A 23,250-nucleotide genomic window follows, 5' to 3' on the forward strand; every position below is an offset into this window, starting at 1 on the left:
GTTGAAAATCTGCATTGTTGTCAAAGCATGCTAATCTTCATAGATAAAAGATGGGGGAAATTTTCATAATAAAAATAAAATGGGCTTCTCCTTTGAAGAGTTTTTTGAGTCATTTGAGTTTGACGTTTTTTGACATTTAAAAATTTGTTTACCGAGAGTAATATATACTATTTCTTTTAAAAATTTTTTAGGAGGCAAGGGGGAAGATACTGTGTGCAGCATTAATTATTCCCAAAGTTGACATGATTTTGCGAGCTTTATTTCTGTATTTTAAATTACAGTTGTTGTTTTTTTAATTTTTTTTTTTAACGTTTATTTATTTTTGAGACAGAGAGAGACAGAGCATGAATGGAGGAGGGTCAGAGTGAGAGGGAGACACAGAATCCGAAACAGGCTCCAGGCTCTGAGCGGTCAGCACAGAGCTTGATGTGGGGCTCGAACTCACGGACCGCGAGATCATGACCTGAGCTGAAGTCGGACGCTTAACCGACTGAGCCACCCAGGCGCTCCTAAATTACAGTTTTTGATAGTGATAGTTCTACAAATGTTTTTTAAATTTTCTTAATGTTTAATTTTGAGAGAGAGAGTGCACGAGCAGAGGCAGGTGGAGAGAGAGGGAGACACAGAATCCAAAGTAGGCTCTAGGCTCTGAGCTGTCTGCACAGAGCTTGACACGGGACTCAAACTTACAAACCTTGAGATCATGACCTGAGCCGAAGTCAGATGTTCAACAGATTGAGCTACCCAGGCGCCCCTCTAAAATTGTTTTGTTAAAATTTTTGTTATTGCTTAGTTGTGTTATTTAAATTTATTCGTTATATTATTTTAACACTGTAATTTTCTTCATTTATTTATATGAATCTAATTTTTTTTAAGTTTGAGAGAAAGAGCATATGCATTCACATGCCAGCCAGGGGTGGGGAGAGGGAGGCGCAGAGAGAGAGGTGGGAGAGAATCCCAAGTAGGCTCTGTGCTGTCCAAACCCTGAGATCACGCCCTGAGTCGAAATCAAGAATTGGATGCTTAACTGACTGGGCCACCCAGACTCCCCTATTTAAAATCTTTAAATTGCTATTACATGTAACAAATATTAACCCAAGTCCTGTAGTTTTAGGAGGGAAAATGTTAATGTTATTGTATCTTAGACTTCTGAGATATACAGAAAGATGAAGTGTTCCAACATTCTTTTTTTTTTTTCTTTAGCAGTATGGTAGTAATATCACAATTTTCTCTTGCATTCTGAAAGTAAAAGAAAGATCTGTTTTTCAGTAGATGGCTTACCAAATAACTTTAGAGCTCACCCACTTCAGTTGGACTCATCCAGTGACGCTTCTAACAGCATTGATGGCCCAGATCATGTAAAATCTGCTTCATCATTACATGAAACCAAGAAAGCAAATACTGGAATTATTCATGGTGCATGTTTAACCCTTACTGATCATGATAGAATTCGACAGTTTATACAAGAGTTCACTTTTCGGGGCCTTTTGCCACATATAGAGAAAACAATTCGGCAATTAAATGATCAGGTAAGATTTAATTGTTCGGATTAGTATTTTTAAATTTTCAGTAAAGAGTAAATTTGGGAATATAGTAGTATAAGTTATTTAAAGTACTTGAAGTTGTTTTTTTTTTTTTTTTTTAAGATAGACTAATGCTAGTATTTATTGGCATCACTGTCAGTGATGAAATTCTCTTAAATCCTAGAAGATACTTATTTACATTAGGGATTTTGCCAGCATATTGGACGATTTTCTTTAAATCAATGTTGTTAAAATGAATATTTGCTCACTATTAAAGCTTTTTAGTTATTTAGAATATATTGTATGTAAAAGTAAAATACTAAATCTCATATTTGTAACGTATACTCTTTTTTTGGTAGCTAATATCAAGAAAAGGTTTAAGTCGATCTCTGTTTTCTGCAACTAAAAAATGGTTTAGTGGCAGTAAAGTTCCAGAAAAAAGCATTAATGAGCTGAAAAATACATCTGGATTGCTGTGAGTAAAATATTATTGTTTTTGTTTTTCCTCTGTTTAACTCTGATTGGTGTGTGACTGTGTGATGTCCTGCAAAAAATTATCTCTTTAGTTTTTTAGTTTCATATTTGTTAAAACTTCAGTAGATAAGAACAGTGACTATAAGTTAATTATATTAAAAAATGTTTTTAAACCATTAGGGAATTCGGTATCTAAAAATAAATAACAATGGAGAAAGTCCCTTACTTTGGGTTTCTTTCCCTATTTGTAAAAAGATGGAATTAGAACAAATATTCATTAATAACTCATCTAAATAAAATATTGTGGTCTAGTGGTTCTGAGCCATGGCATATATTTAGAAAATTTTGTTTCAAGGGAAAATAAAGTTCATTTTGGGTTTTTGTGTTTTTTGTGGTTGTATGTATAGTGAGTTACCTAGAATTGACCATTTGCCTAATAATTTGACCATGGAAAAATTTCTTGCCTCTTGTTGAGAAGTTCTCAGTATAGGGCTATAAATTATATAAATACAAATGTTTCCAAATGTCTTTGAGAAATGGCAGTCTCCCACTGGAGACAGAATTCTTGTTGAATCAGATTAGTTTTCCTAATATTTTAGACTCAGTTGTCTAGCTTGTTAGACATTTTATAATATTTGATGGTTCAGGGGTTATAAATTATAAATTCCTGTCTTAATTCATTTTATATTTATAGGTATCCGCCGGAAGCACCAGAGCTTCAAATCCGAAAAATGGCTGACTTATGCTTTTTGGTGCAGCATTATGATTTGGCTTATAGTTGCTATCATACTGCAAAGAAAGATTTTCTTAATGATCAAGCAATGCTTTATGCAGCTGGTGCATTGGTTGGTATTCTGTAATATTATAATTCCTTATTTCTATTGTCATAAATGATTTAGAAATCTCTTTATGAAATGGAAAACAAAATACCTAGAGATAAAGTTGTACTCAAAGAGGACATAATGCTTTATGGGTTTTGAATTAGTTTATGCTGAATTGATGGATTTTCCTCAGACTGGTTTAAACGTGGTCAGATATAATGGTTGATGTCTTAGCTTTGTCTAGTACCTTCTAATTTTTGTGTATGCTTTCAAAATTTAATTTGAGTTTCTGTTATTATATTGAGTAATTTTTTTTTAGCAGATGCTTTTAGAGCTACTGAAAAATATTTTAAAATTGCTTAAATGTTTTTTTCTGATGTAAGACTATATATTGGTTAAGAACATGTACTTTGGTGTGAGACAAACTGTCATCTTAGGCATGTATTGAACATCTCTAAGCCTCAGTTTTTTCGCCTGTACAGTGTGAACCCTTATGGCATAGGGTTGGATGAAGAGGTATAAGGGCATGTGATGTGCCTAGCACACTGCCTTGTATGTTATAAGCTGTCAGTAAGCATCAGCTATGTTAGTTTTTATAATTGATGTGTAAACCTTGGTGTGTCAGAAATTTATTTTGAAAGGGAGAGAGAGTGAGCATGAGCAGGGGAGGGGCAGAGAGAGAGAGAATCCCAAGCAGGCTGTCAGTGCGGAACCAGATGCGGGGCTCAAACCCACAAATTGCGAGATCATGACCTGAGCCGAAACCCAGAGTCGGACGCTTAACTGACTGAGCCACCCAGGCATCCCCAGAGAGAATTTAATATACTTGTTGCCTTATAACATTTTCATGTTCTTTTAAAGTTGTCATATGTATATGCATAATTTGCTTTCTGTGTGTAGAAAAGAGTAAAATCAGCACTGTTGCATTCTACATAATCACTTTAAGAGTATGTAAGCTTGTAAACAAAGTGCGAAGAACAAAAAAGTATGAGAATAAATATTTCATTGGGAATTATCATGTGGGCGCTTGTTAGTAATTGCCACTTATTTTGCATTTATTGTAATATTATGTGTTTATAAAACTAAAATAGGCAACTTAAAAATGTAAAGCTAAAATTGCAAAATTATATTACTTTTCCTTTTCACTTCTGTAATTTTAAATGTTTACTTTTGAGAGAGAGAGCATGAGCAGGGAGGTGCAGAGAGAGAGAGGGACAGAGGATCTGCAGCGGGCTCAGCATTGACAGCAGAGAGCCTGATGTGGGGCTCAAACTCATGAACTCTGAGATCATGACCCGAGTGAAGTTGGATGCTAAACGGACTGAGCTACCCAGGTGCCCCTGTAATGTTAAAAAAAAAATTTTTTTTTTTTTAAGTTTCTTTATTTCTGAGAGAGAGAGAGAGAGAGAGTGCGAGCATGAGCGGGAGAGGAGCAGAGAGAGGGAGACACAGAATCCAAAGCAGGCTCCAGGCTCTGAGCTGTCAGCACAGAGCCTGACACAGGGTTCGAATTAGCAAACTGCGAGATCATGACCTGAGCCAAAGTTGGACGCTTAACCGACAGAGCCACCCAGGCGCCCCTTTTAAAAAAAAAGAAAAAAAAATTTTTAAAGTTTCTTTATTTCTGAGAGAGCGAAAAAAATATTTATTTATTTTGAGAGAGGGAGGGAGGGAGGGAGGGAGGGAGAGAGAGAGAGAGAGAGAGAGAGAGAGAGAGAGAGAGAGAGAGAGAGAATTCCAACCAGGCTCTGTGCTGACAGTGCAGGCTCAATTCCACGAACTATGAGATCATGACCTGAGCCAAAATCATGAGTCAGATGCTTAATTGACTGATCCACCCAGGTGCCCCTTCCTGTAATATTTTTAATGAAAAACATCTAACTTTTGAAAACCTTGTTCAGGAACTTAAAATATGCTATCTTTATAAATTGAAGTGTTTGAAAACTTACATGAATTGTCCTTGGCTAGACATTCTGTAATCTTTTATTATAGTCATCTAAAATGATGACTATATGGATATGAAATAATAAATACTTAATGTTATTTCATAAATATAACATTTATGAATTGATAAAATTTTACATTATGTACTTGCTAATTCATTGCTTGTATTTAGGTAGGTCTTTATAAAGGTATGGCAAAAAAATGTCAGTGGTTTTATGGTGTGTAAGCTTTTTCATTTTTATCTACAATCTGATAAATACTGTATTTAAGCCATTTAGGTGGTGGTATTAATAGCAACTGTATGAGAAAAAACAGTTTAGCAATGGAAAATAAAGGTATATCTGCTATAACATAATATATGTATACCTGAAAATCCTTGTAGTCTATAAAACTGTCCTAAAAATAATAGGCCATGGAGAAAAATAGGGTCGGGAAGTCTTCTTAAAACCTATGTATGTATCTTTTAAAACAAAGTACAAACAAGAACACAAAATTTGTACCTTGAGAGATGATATATGTAATCTAGTGAGGCTGCTCCATCATGCCTAGAAGTTACTTAAAGGCATTAAAACACACACACACACAGAACCAGTATATCAGTACTGGCTGGGAGTAGAGGCGGAGAAGAAGAGCTCCTAATCCGTTATGGTGCCATGATGGGGAGCGTGGAGCGAAGTGAAGCTGTCTTGAGCCAAGAACTGTGCATTTACACTGGGCATGTACTTCTCTAGAGAGAGAGTCAGTGAGCACCAAAACTCAGGCATTTGTTTTCTGTAAAATACAGATAAAGGGAGCTCCTGCTTGTGCAACAGCTGAGCTTAGGGCTTGCTCCTTTCCTGCTGAAGGTTATAATTTTATATTTGCTATTTTTGATCCCCTTGCCCAAGAAAAATTGTTTATAAATGAATACAAATTTTATTTGTGTTGATACCACTTTCCTATTTACCATTCACATATTTAGCTAATTGATAAGGTCAAAATATGTTGTAGTAGAACAGACTATATTGCTTGCCTTTTTAGCTGAAAATTGTAGAAGGTATTTAGTTATGCTATCTTTAAAATTAAGTATCATAGCAAAACCAGTAATAGGAATTCTTAATACTGTTTTTTTGTAGTTCAGTTATATAACTACCTTAACTAACTGAAGGGTAAGTAGATCACTGTGGTTCTTGATGAAAATTTTTGTAAAAAGTATTGATCTGTTATTGATGACTGTAAGAAATGATTTAATGATTTGATATAATAGCTGGGGGTGATCATTCTGAATGTTCTCACCAGATCTGTAAAAATTATGTCGGTTTTGTTTGAATGTATATTGAATTAATACTTGCAGAATTAGAAAATAACTTAGAATTTGGGGGCATATTTTTCTCACAGGATTTTTTCTTAGTACCCTTTAATATATGTAATATATATTGTTTGTATGTAGTAAATGGGTATTTTGTACAATATAGTATACCGTATGTTCAATGCATATTTGTTTTTTTGTATAATATAGAAGCATATGTGTATTCGTTACATTAGTTAAAATATAAAGTAGTTAAGAAACCATGTTTCAGAGCTGTAGTATACTTTGTCACATGGGTATAATGCTTTTTCTTTAAGTTTATTTATATTTAGAGAGAGAGAGGGAGGGAGAGAGAGAGAGAGAGAGACAGAGACAGAGAAAGAGAAAGAGAGAGAACAGGGGAGGGGCAGAGAAAGAAGAGGGAGAATCCCAAGCAGGCTCTGCACTGTCAGTGCAAAGCCCTACGTGGGGCTCAAACTCATAAACCGAGATCATGACCTGAGCTAAAATCAAGAGTCAGACACTTAACCTAATTGACTGAGCCACCCAGGTGCCCCTGGTTATAATGTATTTTCATTCAGCTTTTTCAGTAAATTTTGGAGCAAACACTGCTGGGTACTGAGGATGGAAAGACATTCTGTAACAGATACATTTTATATTGTCATGAAACCTATAGTCTGTCATGTTAAAGGTTTTAGTTATTCTCTGGTTTTTAGGTAATTATTTGTATTTTTTTCTATTTTAAAAGTTGCAGATAAATACATATGTTCATCCTAAAAGTGTTGGCATTAACAGTTTTCCTTCCCAATTTATGAAGGTTTCATTTATTTCTAGTTTTTATTAAAACTTGGTCTATAAAAGGACATGGGATATTTTACTAAGAAAGCCAAAACCCGTATTTGGATCATCATTTCTAAATTCATTAGGACTATTGTATATTTTTTGCATTATTAACTGAAAGCATACACATTGACAATAGATTGGCTTTTAAAAATGAAATACAAAGATCTAGAAAACTGACAGTAATTTAAGTCTAAGAAATAAGGTCTTTGTGCCTTTTATATGGTATAGGATATACATTAGAGTGTGTAAATAGCTGAAAATATATATAGTTCACGTTGTTGAGAGCTCCCTTTGCCTGTTCTGATGCCAGTAATTAGAAAGAGATGTGCTTTATTTTGTCTTGCTCTATATGGTCTTATCATTGGTCTGTTTCCTCATTGAGGAATAGGGAAGAACAGAGAGGAAGTGGTAGCAGAATCTTAAGCTAGGTGTACTTGGTAGTTGTATATATACACCATAATTCAAAATGCTTCTCAGGTCTTCTTGAAAATCTCATTTAAATTCTGAATGACAGACTTTGGTATTTGACTGTAGAATTGAAAAACGAAAAGCATGTATTTTTCAAGCCTGCATTAATCCATGAAATTTCTATATCATACATAAAAAGCCCCAGCAAACTTCAGTCCAATTTTTAGCTTTCCAAATGCTAAATTATAAGAATATTCCTCTTTTTGAAATAGTATAAATATCTTTTTCTTTAGGAAATGGCAGCAGTGTCAGCTTTCCTTCAGCCAGGAGCGCCTAGGCCATACCCTGCGCATTACATGGATACAGCAATCCAGACATACAGGGATATCTGCAAGTAGGTGACTAGAATGTTTATGTTCTGTCCACTTAGAGGTAAATTTAACACTTACATCATTATTAGATGTAAATGGTTGTTTGTTTTTCAGGCTTTAAACTTAAACAAGCTCCCAAATCAAGTCAGTATACTCAGATAAGATGAGGTGATTTTTTTAAAAGTCAGTGTTTTCTTACATCCCTTATTTTCCTCTTTTGTTTGGATTTGTAGTTAAGAATTTGTTACATGTAAAATTGGGGTTATATGTTACATTGGATGATTTTATTGTGAGGATAGCTCTAACCTAAACTAATGTTAAGCCAGGGGTTAGCCATTTTGAATTTTTCTTGTTAAATAGGCAGAACACAGAGAATTAAATAGTAGTCCAGGGAAGAAAATGAGAAGTGTTTTCTTCACACATAATGAGTTCTCTTGGAACTCTATAGTAGTTAGAACTCACCACCTGTAAGGAGACTATGAACCGGTGCAGAAAGTGGTCAGAGGAGGTTTCGTAGTATTTTTAAGGAATGAATCTAGAAGAAAGGTAGTGGGGATTTGACAGCCATGAATATATTTCAGGAATTGTGATTGGCAGGAATAATGTTTTGGTTGAACATCACTGGTAAAAGGAAATGGAGCCTTGGCTAGGTTAGAAGGTGTACATGAAAAGGTATTTTGAGAGACATTGGTGTGGGGAGCCTTCACTCTCACTTATTGTTATTCTTAAGCTGTAGTTAAGATTTATGTATTAGCAATGGAGAGTTCCTGAATATTCACATAGAACCTTGACATAATAAAAGTGATTTTTCAGGAAGGTTGATCTGACTGTTCTATGTAGAATGAATGGGTTGGAAGACAGATAAAGAGGCAGTCTTGTCTCTTATAATGTTGTTTAAGGATTAGTAATAGCAGTGTGTTTTTTAGTGTTTTAACAGCACTAATAAGCATTAACTTTTTTGTGTGTGCCCAGCATTTGCCACTATGCCAAAGTAATTTACATGCTCATTGAATCTTTACAACAAATCTGTGAAATGGTGGGTACTATCATTATCCTCACTTATAGATGAGAAGAATGAAACTTAGAGTTTAACTTGCTCTAGGGCCGCAGCTAATAAGTGGTGGAGCCAATTTTGGATCCCACCTCTTACCTTTTACAGTCTGTTCGAAACTATATTTAAAAAAAAAAAAAATATATATATATATGTATACATATACATATATATATATGTATATATTTGGAGAGTCTGGCAGGAGATATGCCCTGTGTGAAGGAGGACACATTGAAGGATTCTGAAAAGGTGAGGTTCAGAAGGTAGAAGAACTAGGAGAGTGAGGTGTCATAGAAACTAGAGTAGTAAAAAACTTTCAAGAAGTTTGAATATTCGTTCTCTGAGAAGATTTTTCTTGTTTTCACAAGGTACATAGCTTTCGGTGAGAGACACATGGAATGATGCAAAAGAGAAGGCATAATACCTAGTGACTCAGATAGCCAGATATGTCTGGCAATCCAATTTTGTCCTCCTGTCTGCAATAGACTATCATCTTTTTCTAAGTCTACACTTATTGTTTTGCAAAAAATTTACTTTATAATCTTCATTCTAAGTTATCATAATTGATAAGATTTATCATCAATTTAATATATATTTTGGGATAAATGAGAAACACTACATTCATTATACATGTGCATTTTAAGAAGCTCCCTGATCTCAGAAATATTAAAATGTAAATAAATTTTCTTAAAGTACAGGAAATGCAATATTACTTTTACAATGCCCTCCTCTTAGAATACCATGCTTCACCTTTTAACTGATGAGATCCTGTTTATCCTTAAAAGATTTTCTTAAATATTCTTTTATGATGCCATCCATTCCCTTTCTCTCCCCAAATCATAGTAAATATCAAGTATTCCCTGTTGGTTATCTATGTTTTTTTGTTTGTTGGTTTTTTAGAGAGAGGGCACACGTGCAGTGGGGGAGGGGGAGAGGAAGAGGGAGAGAGAATGTCAAGCAGGCTCCACATTCAGTGTGGAGTCTGATGCGGGGCCCAATCTCATGACTGTGAGATCATGATGTGAGCTGAAATCAAGAGCTGGATGCTTAACTGACTAAACCACCCAGGTGTCCATTACCTGTTTTATACCAGTTTCCTTTTTTAGTTAGGGATTGTGTCATGGAAATACTTGAGTTTGTAGCACTTCCAATGCCTGAACCAAATGATTTTTTAAAAAATTATTTATTTAAAAAATGTAGATATTTTTGTTAAAAATTCAAAATTTTGGCCATTCTGATAGGTGTGAGGAGATATCTCATTGCGATTTTGATTTGCATTTCCCTGGTGATGAGTGATGTTGAGCATCTTTTCATGTGTCTTTTGGCCATCTGGATGTCTTCTTTGGAGAAATGTTCATGTCTTCTGCCCATTTTTTATTTTTTTATTTTTTTATTTTTTTTCAACGTTTATTTATTTTTGGGACAGAGAGAGACAGAGCATGAACGGGGGAGGGGCAGAGAGAGAGGGAGACACAGAATCAGAAACAGGCTCCAGGCTCTGAGCCATCAGCCCAGAGCCCGACGCGGGGCTCGAACTCACGGACCGCGAGATCGTGACCTGGCTGAAGTCGGACGCTTAACCGACTGCGCCACCCAGGCGCCCCTGTCTTCTGCCCATTTTTTAATTGGATTGATGCTTAATTGTATTTGGTGTTGAGTTATATATGTTCTTTATATATTTTAGGTACTAATCCTTTATCAGGTCATTTGCAAATATCTTCTTCCATTTAGTAGATTGTTTTTTAGTGTGGTTGGTTTCCTTTGCTGTGCAGAAGCTTTTTATTTTGATGTAGTCTCAATATTTTATTTTTGCTTTTGTTTCTCTTGCCTTGGGAGACATCTACAAAGATGTTCCTGTGGCCAGTGTCAGAGAAGTTACTGCCTATCCTCTCTTCTTGGATTTTTATAGTTTCAGGACTTACATTTAGGTCCTTAATCCATTTTGAGTTTATTTTTTGTGTGTGGTATAAGAAAGTGGTCCAGTTTCCTTCTTTTGCATGTAGTTGTTCAATTTTCCCAATACCATTTGTTGAAGAGACTTTTTCCCATTGCATATTTGTGCCTCGTTTATCAAAGATTAGTTGACCATGTAATTATGAGTTTATTTCTGGGCTTTCTGTTGTGTTCCAGTGATCCATGTGTCTGTTTTTGTGCCAGTGCCATACTGTTTTGATTACTACAGCTTTTTTTTTTTTAAGTCTTATTTATTTATTTATTTATTTATTTATTTATTTATTTATTTATTTAGAGAGGGAGTGAGTGTGAGTTGGGGAGGGACAGAGAGAGGGAGAGAGTGAATCCCAAACAGGCTCTGCACTGACAGTGCATAGTGCAACGTGGGGCTTGAACACATGAACTGTGAGATCATGACCTGAGCCAAGATCAAGAGTCAGACACTTAACCGACTGAGTCACCCAGGCTGCAGCCACCCTGATTACTGCAGCTTTATAATAAAACTTGAACTCTGGAATTGTGATACCTCCAATTTTGTTCCTCTTTATTCAAGCTTGCTTTGGCTATTCAGGTTCTGTTGTTCCATATAAATTTTAGGATTATTTGTTCTAGTTCTATGAAAAATGCTGTGGGTATTTTGAAAGGGATTGCATTAAATCTGTAGATTGATTTGGATAGTATAGACATTTTAACAGTATTTGTTCTTTCAATCCATGAGCATGGATTGTCTTTTCGTTTGTTTGTGTTGTCTTCACTTTCTTTCATCAGTGTTTCACAGTTTTTAGAATACAGGTCTTTTATCTCTCTGGGTAAGTTTATTCCTAGGTATTTTATTATTTTTGCGACAGATGTAAATGGATTTTTTTTCTTATTTGTCTTTCTGCTATTTCATTATTGGTGTATAGAAATGCAGTGGATTTGTATCCTGCAACTGTTCTGAATTCATTCATCAGTTCTAGTAGTTTTTTGGTGGAGTCTTTCAGGTTTTCTATGTATAGTATCATGTCATCTGCAAATAGTGAAAGTTTTACTTCTTCCTTGCCTATTTGGATGCCCTTTATTCCTTTTTGTTGTACGAGTGCTGAGGTTAGGACTTCCACTGCTGTGTTGAATAAAGGTGGTGAGAGTGGACATCCTTGTCTTGTTCCTGACCTTAGGAAAAAAACTCATACACTGAGTGTGATGTTTGCTGTTGGTTTTCATATAAGGACTTTATTATGTTGAGGTATGTTCCTCTAAACTTACTTTGTTTGAGGGTTTTTATCGTGACTGGATGTTGTAGTTTGTCAGATGCTTTTTCTGCATCTATTGAAATGATCACATGGTTTTTATACCTTTTGTTGATGTGATGTATCACATTGAGTGATTTGCAAATATGAACATAAATGATTTAAGAAAATTTTTTTGTAACATTTATTTATTATTGAGAGACAGAGAGACACAGAGCATGAGCAGGGGAGGGGCCGAGAGATGGAGAGACACAGAGGCTGAAGCAGGCTCAAGACTCTGAGCTGTCAGCACAGAGCCTGACGCGGAGCTCGAACTCACAAACTGCGAGATCATGACCTGAGCTGAAGTCAGACGCTCAACCGACTGAGCCACTCAGGCGCCCCCAAAATGATTTTTTTAAATGTTGCTTGAATAAACAAATTAATCAAATCTTGGACTTGGTAGCGTTGTAACCTAATAACTGACCACATGGAGAAAATAGGTGAGGAATCAAACAAAAATAAGTAAAACAATAGTGTAAGATGTAAGAGTGTTTATAAAGTTTACTTAAAACTCTTTAAGAAATGAGCATATTTAAGGGGTGCGTGGGTGGCTCAGTAGGTTAAGCATTGGACTTCGGCTCAGGTCATGATGTCATGGTTTGTGAGTTCTGGCCCCACATGGGGCTGTGTGCTGATGGTGTGTAGCCTGCTTGGAATTCTCTGTCTTCCTCTCTCTCTCTGCCCCCCCACACTCTCTTTCTCTCTCTCTCACAAAATAAATATACTTAAAAAAAAAGAAGAGAGCATATTATATATGAGTAGATGTTACTAATTAGGAGTTAGTCTTTTGTGTTCATTAAAATAACCTTAGATGTTTATAAATACTAACCTAAGAAAACATGATTTGTAGTAAGCTTATGGCAGATAACTTTTGAATGTAGAAAATTGTATTTTTAAAATATCACTGTTCAGAATGACCTTCAAGTTAGCAATCTGTGCAATTTTAAGGCCAATTTTGATATAAGGATTAGAAAATTAAAATAAAAAACTTTGCTATTTCCCAGCAAAAGCATTCCATCTTATAATTTCACAGTAAGAATATTTTAATTTATTATTATTGTTATTTTTTAGAGACAGAGAAGGAGGGGCAGAGTGTGAGGGATAGAGAGAATCTTAAAAGCAGGCTCCATGCCTGCCGCAGAGGCCAACACAGGGCTCAATTTCATGACTGTGAGATTATAACCTGAGCCGAAATCAAGGGTCAGATGCCTAACCAACGGAGCCACTCATATGCCTCTATTTTATTATTTTTAATAATGATATTTTATTATTTTTAATTATTGATGATAGTAGTCCATGAAGAAAAATCAGCTGATTGTGTCTTTTTACAAAGATTTTGCTCAAGAATCAATTAGGCATCACTGCCCCTCATGTTATCTCCAATTGAAATATCTCAATGGTACTACTAGATGGAAAACACTTAAGTATTCCCAGAAGTAGCCGTAAATTAAAACACACATAACCACAGTTTGCAATGAGGAAAGAGAAAGAAATATGGTGAAATGTATGTATTCTTTTGTGTTCATAGCAAGTGTTATTTGTTAACCAGCAGCTGGTTCAAATATACCATTTAGGTTCTAGTGTTTTGTGTATAGAAAATGTGACTTTGCACTGTATTCTTACCGTGAAATTATGTGATGATCAAAAGTTTTGAATACTTATGAGAATTCTTTGAAGTTTTCTTTTTAACCTTTTTGGTAAGTGGAAAACAAGAACATGGATTTCTTTTTATTCAAAAACTAGAATTGGAACTTTTATTTAACACATGGTTACTATGATGTATTAAGATATTATTGTAGTGCTAATTATATTTTTCTTTTCTTTTTTTCTTTAGGAATATGGTATTGGCTGAAAGATGTGTATTGCTTAGTGCTGAAATCTTAAAAAGCCAAAGCAAATATTCAGAGGCCGCAGCTCTCCTAATACGGTTGACCAGTGAGGTACTGAAAATGTATTTACTTTAATAACACTTTATAAATTTTAAAAAGTGTGTCTTTTTTCTTGAAAGGGTGTGCAAAACATAAAAGTAGAGGGGAATTTCCTTTTGGGAATTTACACTGTGCTACTTCAGCTATTTGTTGAATTAATTTTAAATGTGATATTTCATAAATATTTTGAGAATTTATTTTATTTCTAAGTTTTAAGTCTATGCTATTATTAACCACAAACATATATTGTACATCTTCTGTGAATTAGATTCTGACTTATGTGTAACTATTTATTTATTTAGATTATTTTTCTTTAAAAATTTTTTACTTTGAGTATAGTTGACATACAATGTTACATTAATTTCAGATATACAACACAGGATTCAACTTCTCTATACATTATACTGTGCTCACCACAAGTGTAGTTACCATCTGTCACATACAGCACTATTACAGTATCGTTGACTATTCCCTATGATATGACTTATTCCATAACTGGAAGCCTATATCGCCCATTCCTTTTCATCCATTTTTGCCCATTTCCCCAACCCTTTCCCTCTGGCAACCATCAATTTGTTCTCTGTATTTATAGCTCTGATTCTGCTTTTTATTTATTCATTTGTTTTAAGTTTCTACATATGAATGAAGTTATATGGTATTTGATTTTCTCAGTCTGACTTGTTTCACTTCACATAATATCCTCTAGGTCCATCTATATGTTGTTGCAGATGGCAAGAGTTCGTTCTTTTTTATGGCTGTGTAATATTCCCTTTTGTATATAAGTATCCATTTGTCTACTAGTGGACGCTTGGGTTGCTTCCGTACCTTAGCTGTTGTAAAGCTGCAATAAACAAGGGGTGCATATATCCTTTCAAATTAGTGTTTTTGTATTCTTTGGGAAAATAGTGTGATTTTCCACTATATTTCCACTATTTTCCACACACCCAGTAGTGTGATTAGTGGATCATAGGGTAGTTCCATTTTTAACTTTCTGAGGAACTCCATATTATTTTCCGCAGTGGCTGTACCAGTTTGCATTCTCAACAGTGCACAAGGTTTCCCTTTTTTCCACATCCTCACCAACACTTGTTGTTTCTTGTGTTATTGAGTTTAGCCATTCTGACAGGTGATGTCTCATTGTAATTGTGATTTGCATTTCCTTAATGATGAGTGATGTTGAGTATCATTTCAAGTGTCTGTTGACCATCTGTATGTCTTCTTTGGATAAATGTCTGTTCAGGTCCTCTACACCACTTTCAATGGGATTGTTTATTTTTTGATGTTGAGTTAGTTTAAGTTCTTTATATATTTTGGCCATTATCCTCTTATTGGGTATATTATTTGCAGATATCTTCTCCCATTCAGTAGCTTGCCTTTTTGTTGACAGTTTTTTCACTGTGCAAAACTTTTTATTTTGATAACAGTCCCAATAGTTTATTTTTGCTTTTGTTTCCCTTGCCCTATACAAAAAAAGAGACATATCTAGAAAAACATTGTCATGGTCGATGACAGAGAAATTACTGCATTCTCTTCTAGGATTTTTATGGTTTCAGATCTCACATTTAGGTCTTTAATCTATTTTGAGTTTATTTTTGAGTGGTGTAAAGAAAGTGGTCCAGTTTCATTCTTTTTGCATGTAGCTGTCCAGTTTTCCCAGCAGCATTTATTTAAGAGACTTTTCCCCATTGTATTTTATTGCCTCCTTTATCATAGATTAAATAGATAGATCATTGATCATATAAGGATGGCTTTTATTTTGGAGATGTCTATTCTATTCCATTGGTCTGTATATCTCATTTTAGTGCCAGTACCGTGCTGTTTTGATTTTTAAAGCTTTGTAGTGTATCTTGAAATCTGGGATTGTGAGACCTCCAGCTTTGTTCTTTTTTCTCAAGATTGCTTTAGCTATTCAGGGTCTTCTGTGGTTCCACAAATTTTAGTATTGTTTGTTCTATTTCTCTGAAAAATGCTATTGGTGTTTTGATGGGAATTGCATTGAATCTGTAGATTGCTTTGGGAAGTATGGTAATTTTAACAACAGTAATTCTTCCAGTATATGAGCATGGATTAACTTTCCATTCGTTTGTGTCATCTTCAGTTTCTTTCATCAGTATTTTACAGTTTTCAGAGTACAGGTCTTTCACCTCTTTGGTTAAGTTTATTCCTAGGTATTTTATGCTTTTTGGTGCAGTTGTAAATGGAATTGTTTTCTTATGTATAACAATATTTAAAGCAACATACATGTGCATCATTCTCATATACAGTTGATACTTAAAATGAGTAATCACTGAGGACTTTTTAATCTTGTTTTCACTAGTATGAACTTTTAAAACCAATAATCTTAAGCATTGAAAATAATCTATATTATGAATATTTCAAAAGACAGAAAAAGCAATCCATTTATAGTTGCTGGTGAAGGATTATTAAGTTGCATTGACTCCTGGCTTGTAAAGTACAATGGTAGTGATTTTGTGAGTATGGTTAAAGATAGGCTTTTTTTTTAGATGAATGCTTAAGAGCAAAAGAACAAAATCAAGCACCTCCTTTGTTTGCCTTTTAAATGTTAATATACCCTATGGTTTTAATCCTTGGACTGCTGTACTTTTTACACATTTTTGGGTGTGGTCAGTTCTTAGTGATGATTTTTACTCTTAAATCTGTCTTCAACACTGATCTCTTTGAGGTTTATAGATTTGTAATGCCAGCTGCCTTTTAGACTTACCTACTTGGATGTTTCTAAAGCACCTTAAGTTAACATATCTAAACACAGAAACTTTCTTACCTTGTTGATCATGATTTAAAATTATGGTATAACCATCTAGCTCCTTGTTTGCTCAGCACAAAACTGAGAGGTGCCTGTACTCTCCTATCCTATCACTAATCCAGTTGGGTGCTTTTGTTTTTGTTGTTTTCTTTCCGTATCTCCAAATAATTTACTCCCTCCACTTTAAGTCCTTCCTACTGCTGTCTTGGTTCATGTCCTTAATGTCCTTCTGGACTGTGGCCCTTTTCCTCTTTGTTCACCTTGTCTACAAGTCCTTATATCAGTCTTGTCCTAAAGATAGTTATCTGCAGTGCCCCAGGTTATCCTGTGTCTCTATCCTCCCCTCTCATATAATGCTGGAAGACCTGACTTGTCATGTAATACTGGAAATCATATTTAAGTTCCTGAGGGTAGGGAACTGTGTTGTCTTCTACATTTTTGTCTTTCGTGCCTAGCACTGGCCTTGGCACATGGTATATAATTTACCTGTATTTGTTGAGCTGAACCATTAATTATTCTAAAAAGGTTAACTAATTAGGTTAAGGGATGATATTAACAATGTTGAGTAATTGATATTGCATTGACAACTGATCAGTATGAATAGTTGCTAGACATAAATTATTTGGTAGAGCTGAACATGTAGACACTTGAGGGCGATGATGTTCCGTATTGTAATAAATAATCTTAATGTGGGTTTGAATATATTGCTGTTTTTCAGTCTAGGAATTGTCAGTGAATATAAAGGGAATTTATGCTTTAGGAGCTTGAATAAAAATTATCTAGCGAAAATTCTTCTGGCTTTATTTTTTGGACTGCAAATTTATGGGCAAGTGGATCTTACTATTGTTATGCCCTGGGATTCTCAGGATGACAGAGCAAACCCAGCTAGTGATACAGTATGCCACGTTTACCACCACACAGGACAGCGTGTCTGCATTTGGTGCTTAAGATATGATGCTTTTCTTCTACTTATGTCTTTGTTTCTGTGCTGAACATTTATTCTGGTCTTAATAGCCCCTTTGTCTGTTACTGCATTTAAACACAGTAAATCAGTTTTTTTTTTTTTTTGTTTTGTTTTGTTTTTTTACTATCTGGGATAGTAATAGTTTTTACAAGGTTCTTCACCTTGGAAGGAACTGTTCCTGTGGTAAACTCATCAGCTCATAGCACCTTTCCTGCTAACTTCATAGTTACCCAAAGAAAAAATCTGAAAGCCATCCTTGAGATTTGATTCCTTTAAGTTTGTGCCACCAGTACCTGTATCAGTTCTGTAGTATCAGATATTTTTTTCTTAGTTCCTTATGGAGCGTATGTAATAGACTTGTTCATATCATAGATGTGAACTACCACTAAAATAAAATTTTATTCAATTCATTCAAAGCCTCTGCTTTCTAGATAAAACTGTCACTTTGTGAAATCCTTTCATTTTTCTTCCATCGACACTGATGGCAGTTGTGATTCTTTGCGGGGCTATTTTTTTGGTTTCAGGGGAATGTTTTTTCTCCTTTAGGTGTCACTGTAAGCGATAGGGACTGCTAAAGAACAAAGTTGCAGTGAGCCATGAGTGTAGGGCATTCAGCACAGCAAATTGATTCTTTTTCAGACAACTGCCATACTGGATTCAAGAGTCAAATTTTGCTTCAACTAAATTAATAATATGCCATGGACTTCCAGGTCTCTTCTAAATTGGTCAGCCTTTGAGTATTAATTTTGACTGTGCTGAGGGTTTACTGTCCTGGTCTCAATTGGGTTATACATTGGAATCATTTACATACCATCAAAGATTCTAAGGAGTGTTCCTTATCTTAATCAAAATGTCCAGGATTGCTGCCCTTCCAAATTTTTGAGTTTAATGAAGCCTCATAGGCAATTAAAAAACATATATATATATTTATGCTGTATGTTTGTATGTGCCAGCGTGTGTTCGCTTGCACATACTAGGTATAGACTTAATTTATAGCACTTAAAAAAACCTGTGAAATACTATTGAGAAGCCTAAATAAAATTCTGAAATAGAAGAAGTAATTAGAGGGAATTGCTCTTCCAGATATTAAAATGTTACAAAGCTACAGAAATTGAAACTTTTTACAGTGATAAAAAGAGACAGAGTAATGGAATAGAATGAGAATTTAAATACAACATAAGATTAGGTATCATTAAAACTAGTGGGGAATGTTAGGTTATTCACCAAATAGTATTGTGACATCTAACTGTTTGAGGTTGGATTCCTGTCTTACTTGTTACATGATAATATAATTATAGCTTGATTAAGTTATAGTATAGAAAAACAACCTAACAGAATATGTAGGAAAACATTTTTTTTTTAATCTAGGAATGATATCATCCTTTCTTAGTTTGATGCAGTATTTTGAAGCTATAAAGGCAAAAGATAGTATGCTTGACTACTAAATAAACTCTTTCATGTAAAAACTGGGAAATACTAATGCAAATGTATGACAAAGACCTAATATTGATTAAGCGTACAAAGGGCTTTTAGAAACCCCATAATCACAAAAACCCATTCACAAAAAGAGTATAAATGGGTAATTCACAGAAAAAATACAAAGATCCTTAAACGTACGAAAAGATTACCAGCCTTACTAGTAAATGTCTGTTGAGCAAAGTGGTTTTTTTTTTTTTTTTTTTTAATTAAAGAGGTAAAAAAAGATTTAAATGATTTTTGGCTGAGTGGAATAGAAAACATACACTCATTCTCTGTTGAGATGACTATATGTTGGTATTACTTTTTTTTTTTCTGTTGGCTAGAAATTGAACTATATACATAGCTTTCATTAACTAACTGGTTCTACTTGCGGAAATGTGTCTAATAAAAATGTATAATTACTCAAAAATGGTTTTGTAAAGATGTTTATCAAAGTATTTTTTTGTAGTAACAAAATTCTGAAGCAATATTAAATCAGTTGGACACTGTATTAATAAAATTATGGTGTATTTATATAACAGGATACAATGTAGCTTTAAAAGAAATGAGATGTAGGTGTCTTGAAAGATGTCCGTGATATTATTGTAAGTCAAAAAATGAGATAAAGAATATTCTGTATAATACCATTTATGTATAAAAAAGTATGTGTATTTTTAGAAAACTATGTATTACATAAAAACAAATAGGGAGCGAGAGAAATGACAAACACCAACACCAAGCTGGTAACTGTAGGTACCTCTGGAAAGTCAGATGAGGCATGGGGTAGGAAAGAAAGATGTTCACTTTTTTTTTTTTCTGAACATTTATTCTTTTAGAAAAAAGTATTTTTAAATTTTTTTTTTCAACGTTTTTATTTTATTTTTGGGACAGAGACAGACAGAGCATGAACGGGGGAGGGGCAGAGAGAGAGGGAGACACAGAATCGGAAACAGGCTCCAGGCTCCGAGCCATCAGCCCAGAGCCTGACGTGGGGCTCGAACTCACGGACCGCGAGATCGTGACCTGGCTGAAGTCGGACGCTTAACCGACTGCGCCACCCAGGCGCCCCAGAAAAAAGTATTTTTAAAGAAAACATTTTCCTAAAAAATAAAAAAAGTATACTCCCTAGCTGCCTTAAGTAATTCTGTTGTAAACCCTTGCATAAGAACTGCTTGTTAATTGTACGTTCCTGATTTTCCCACTTACTAGCTTTGGGATCTTACTTAGAAAAAAACACCTGATCAGATACTTAGTTTTTGTCACAAGGGGATTGAAATAATATCTGCCATTTACTGGATGCTTTCTAGATTTTTTCCTCAGATCTGTTTCCACTCTAATTTTGTGATTGCTGCAGAGATAGTTATAATCACTGATTACACTGATTATGAGCACTATTTGATGTAACTATAATTTGTTGACATTATTGCATTTAAAGTAAATGTTTTCTGTTTTCAACTTTCCCTGGGGAAAATAATGGCAGCAGAACACATGGAAGGGCATGGTAAGTTCAGCTTGAGAACAGCTGAAAACCTAGAGAAAGTTTTGGTGAAAATGTTGTTGATGCTTGATCAGCAACCTTCACTACTTTCTCAGTTATTTGTAAAGTGATGATGGCTCTTTCATTTGAAAGGTTGTCCTTATGGGTGAGGATGTAAATGCGGTATGTGGTTTTTGTAGACGCTGTTGTAAGAGTCTGTTGAAGTGGAAACTAATTTGAGTTGTACCATTTACTAATAATACTAATAGTAGGTGATAATCTTCTAAGGGAAAAGCCTTCTAAATTTTTTAATGAAAAGCAGTCATTTTGACATTCTTGAATTAAGCAAAAATTGAGAATTGCTTTTAAATCCAGTAAAGTTAATAGAGGATAAAGTAGTAGATTGGATTATTTCATAATCTACACACATTCTCTTTTTATCTTTCCTTTTTTCTTGGATGGAAATAGGCTATTGGATGTCACAGATCAGTTTCCAGAAGAAATTAGATAATTGTGAATCTATTGTTTTCTGCATTCTCTTTTCTGGTTTATCTTTATTCAGTATACCTGTATTAAATTCTCAGTTTATATACTTTTTTCTTTGCCATTTGAAAAAGGATTACATTTCTTTTGTATATTTTTGAGACAGAGAGAGAGCATGAGCAGGGGAGGGGCAGAGGGGGAGGGAGACACAGAATCCAAAGCAGGCTCCAGGCTCTGAGCTGTCAGCACAGAGCCTGACGTGGGGCTCGAACTCACGGAGTGTGAGATCATGACCTGAGCTGAAGTCGGACGCTTAACTGACTGAGCCACCCAGGCGCCCCGAAAAGGGATTACATTTCTTCAGAGATTTATTACAGGGTACATATCATAACCACACATTTGGCTTTATGAAAAACAAAAGAAAATATTTCATGGTAGAGAATGTTTTGAAGGATTTTAAGAAAAGTTCATGCTTATTGGAAGAAAGAATCATCAAGATTAGATTGCCCCTTGATCTCTTCCCTCAGATACTCTGAAGTTAAAGTGAATATGCTTATATTGTTTTTAGAAAGTAAATATTTTTTTACCAGTTATCTTTTTACTTTTAATTTTGTGAAACTAACCTTATTTTCTCTTAAACATTCAATAGGATTCTGATCTTCGAAGTGCACTTCTTTTGGAACAGGCGGCACATTGCTTTATAAACATGAAGAGCCCCATGGTTAGAAAATACGCATTTCATATGATACTGGCAGGACATCGGTTTAGTAAAGCAGGGCAAGTGAGTGCATTTTATTTAACAAATAAATTATTTTAATTTTTGTTACAGTTTGTTATGTATTTTATAAATGTATGTCATTTGTCAATTTTTTATGATTTAAACTTAATCCTAAAAATGGAAGTAAATTTTGTTATATTGGTAAGGGCATGAGATTTGGATTTAGGTAAATGTGGGCTTCGGTCTTGATCTTCTACTCACAACATGACCTGGGTTACTTCTCTGAGCCTCAGGTTTTGTATTTATAAAATTTGAAAATTCTCCCAAAGTTTTGTGAGCTTAAACCAAAGTATATATGTGAAAGTTCCAATATACTGAATGTATTCAACCAGTTTTAATTATCCTTCACAGTGGTTGGACTGTCCCTACTTCAGCTCTAGTCTTCTGTTACCTCTCAAAGTGCCTTATAATGGTATTTACTAAATATTTAATGAGTAGAAATCATCTCTCTCTCGTACCTGGAAGCAGTTGGGTTGGAGAGATCTTTAATTTAGATCGATTAATTTAGAGCAGTTTCTCCAGCCCCAGTTGCCTCTTTAGGCATTAGTTGGAGGGACTTTGCTGGAGGCAGAGTGGTAGCAGTAGTAAATGGTGGCTAGAAATGTGGATTGAAGAATCCTCCCTGTGTTCCTATCTGTCTCTGTCTCTGTCTCTCTCTTTCAAAATAAAAAACTTAAAAGCGTTCTGTTCAAAAATTTACAAAATGTATAAAGTATGTGGTTCCCTTTGCTTGGGAGGAAAATTGTATACCTCATTGCGAATGGTCCATTGTCTCTTATTAAAAACAAGTCATTCTTTTTCCACATCTTTGTCCACTTTTGTGAATGGTTTCATTTGTGAACATGATGATGTCATTGGAACTGGAAATAGCCACGCATATTTCATCTTCTGAAATTGTAGGGCATGTTGCTTCTAGGAAATGCATAGCAAATTAAAAATGGCTACATTTGTGGTAGGTTGACATACATTTACTATTTGGCTCAGTAATCTAACTGTAGTTATATCATGGAGTTAATGATTCCAGGGTACCCGGTTTTGTATTTTGCGAACATTCTAAATAGACCCTGAACCTCTTTCTCAGACAGTATGTAGCAGCTGAAAGCATGACTAGAAATGCTTTTCTGTTGGAAAAGCAAATGCATATCCTATTGAAGTTGGTCAAGAACAGTATCTTCCTTGGGAGGTAGGACGTAGAACACAAACAGTTGTGACTGAGGCCAAATTGTTTCTGAGAAACACCAACTTTTCATGACATTTCCATTAAAATGTGTGTTGTTGGCAAGGATGAGAGGACAGTAGAGGAGATATGTGTGTATAGTAATGCCATTTCTCAGTCCTCCCTGAGAATTTGTGCTGGATTGCTTATCTTGTCCCTAGAAATTTTTCCTTTTTACTTTTTTTTTTTATTTTTTAAGAGAGAGAGAGCGCAAGCTGGGGAGAGGTAGAAAGGG

At 34.8% G+C, this 23,250-nt stretch overlaps 1 protein-coding gene across 2 annotated transcripts in view; it reads left to right on the forward strand.

Annotated features, from left to right (window-relative positions):
* TRAPPC8 (trafficking protein particle complex subunit 8) overlaps positions 1-23,250 on the forward strand; it is an 84,016-nt gene that overhangs the window by 19,623 nt on the left and 41,143 nt on the right. Inside the window, exons 7-12 of one of the 2 annotated variants that reach the window (XM_047086937.1) lie at positions 1,270-1,529; positions 1,883-1,998; positions 2,692-2,842; positions 7,595-7,695; positions 13,782-13,887; positions 21,671-21,802. In XM_047086937.1, the coding sequence (XP_046942893.1) occupies positions 1,270-1,529; positions 1,883-1,998; positions 2,692-2,842; positions 7,595-7,695; positions 13,782-13,887; positions 21,671-21,802 (866 nt within the window). The remainder of the gene's footprint in view (positions 1-1,269; positions 1,530-1,882; positions 1,999-2,691; positions 2,843-7,594; positions 7,696-13,781; positions 13,888-21,670; positions 21,803-23,250) is intronic. The other variant, XM_047086938.1, reaches the window with a different exon arrangement.

The sequence above is a fragment of the Lynx rufus genome, unplaced genomic scaffold, assembly GCF_022079265.1.
Source record: "Lynx rufus isolate CCGP_SWC_20201006 ecotype Redwood Valley unplaced genomic scaffold, mLynRuf1.p SCAF_22, whole genome shotgun sequence".
NCBI lineage: Eukaryota > Metazoa > Chordata > Mammalia > Carnivora > Felidae > Lynx > Lynx rufus.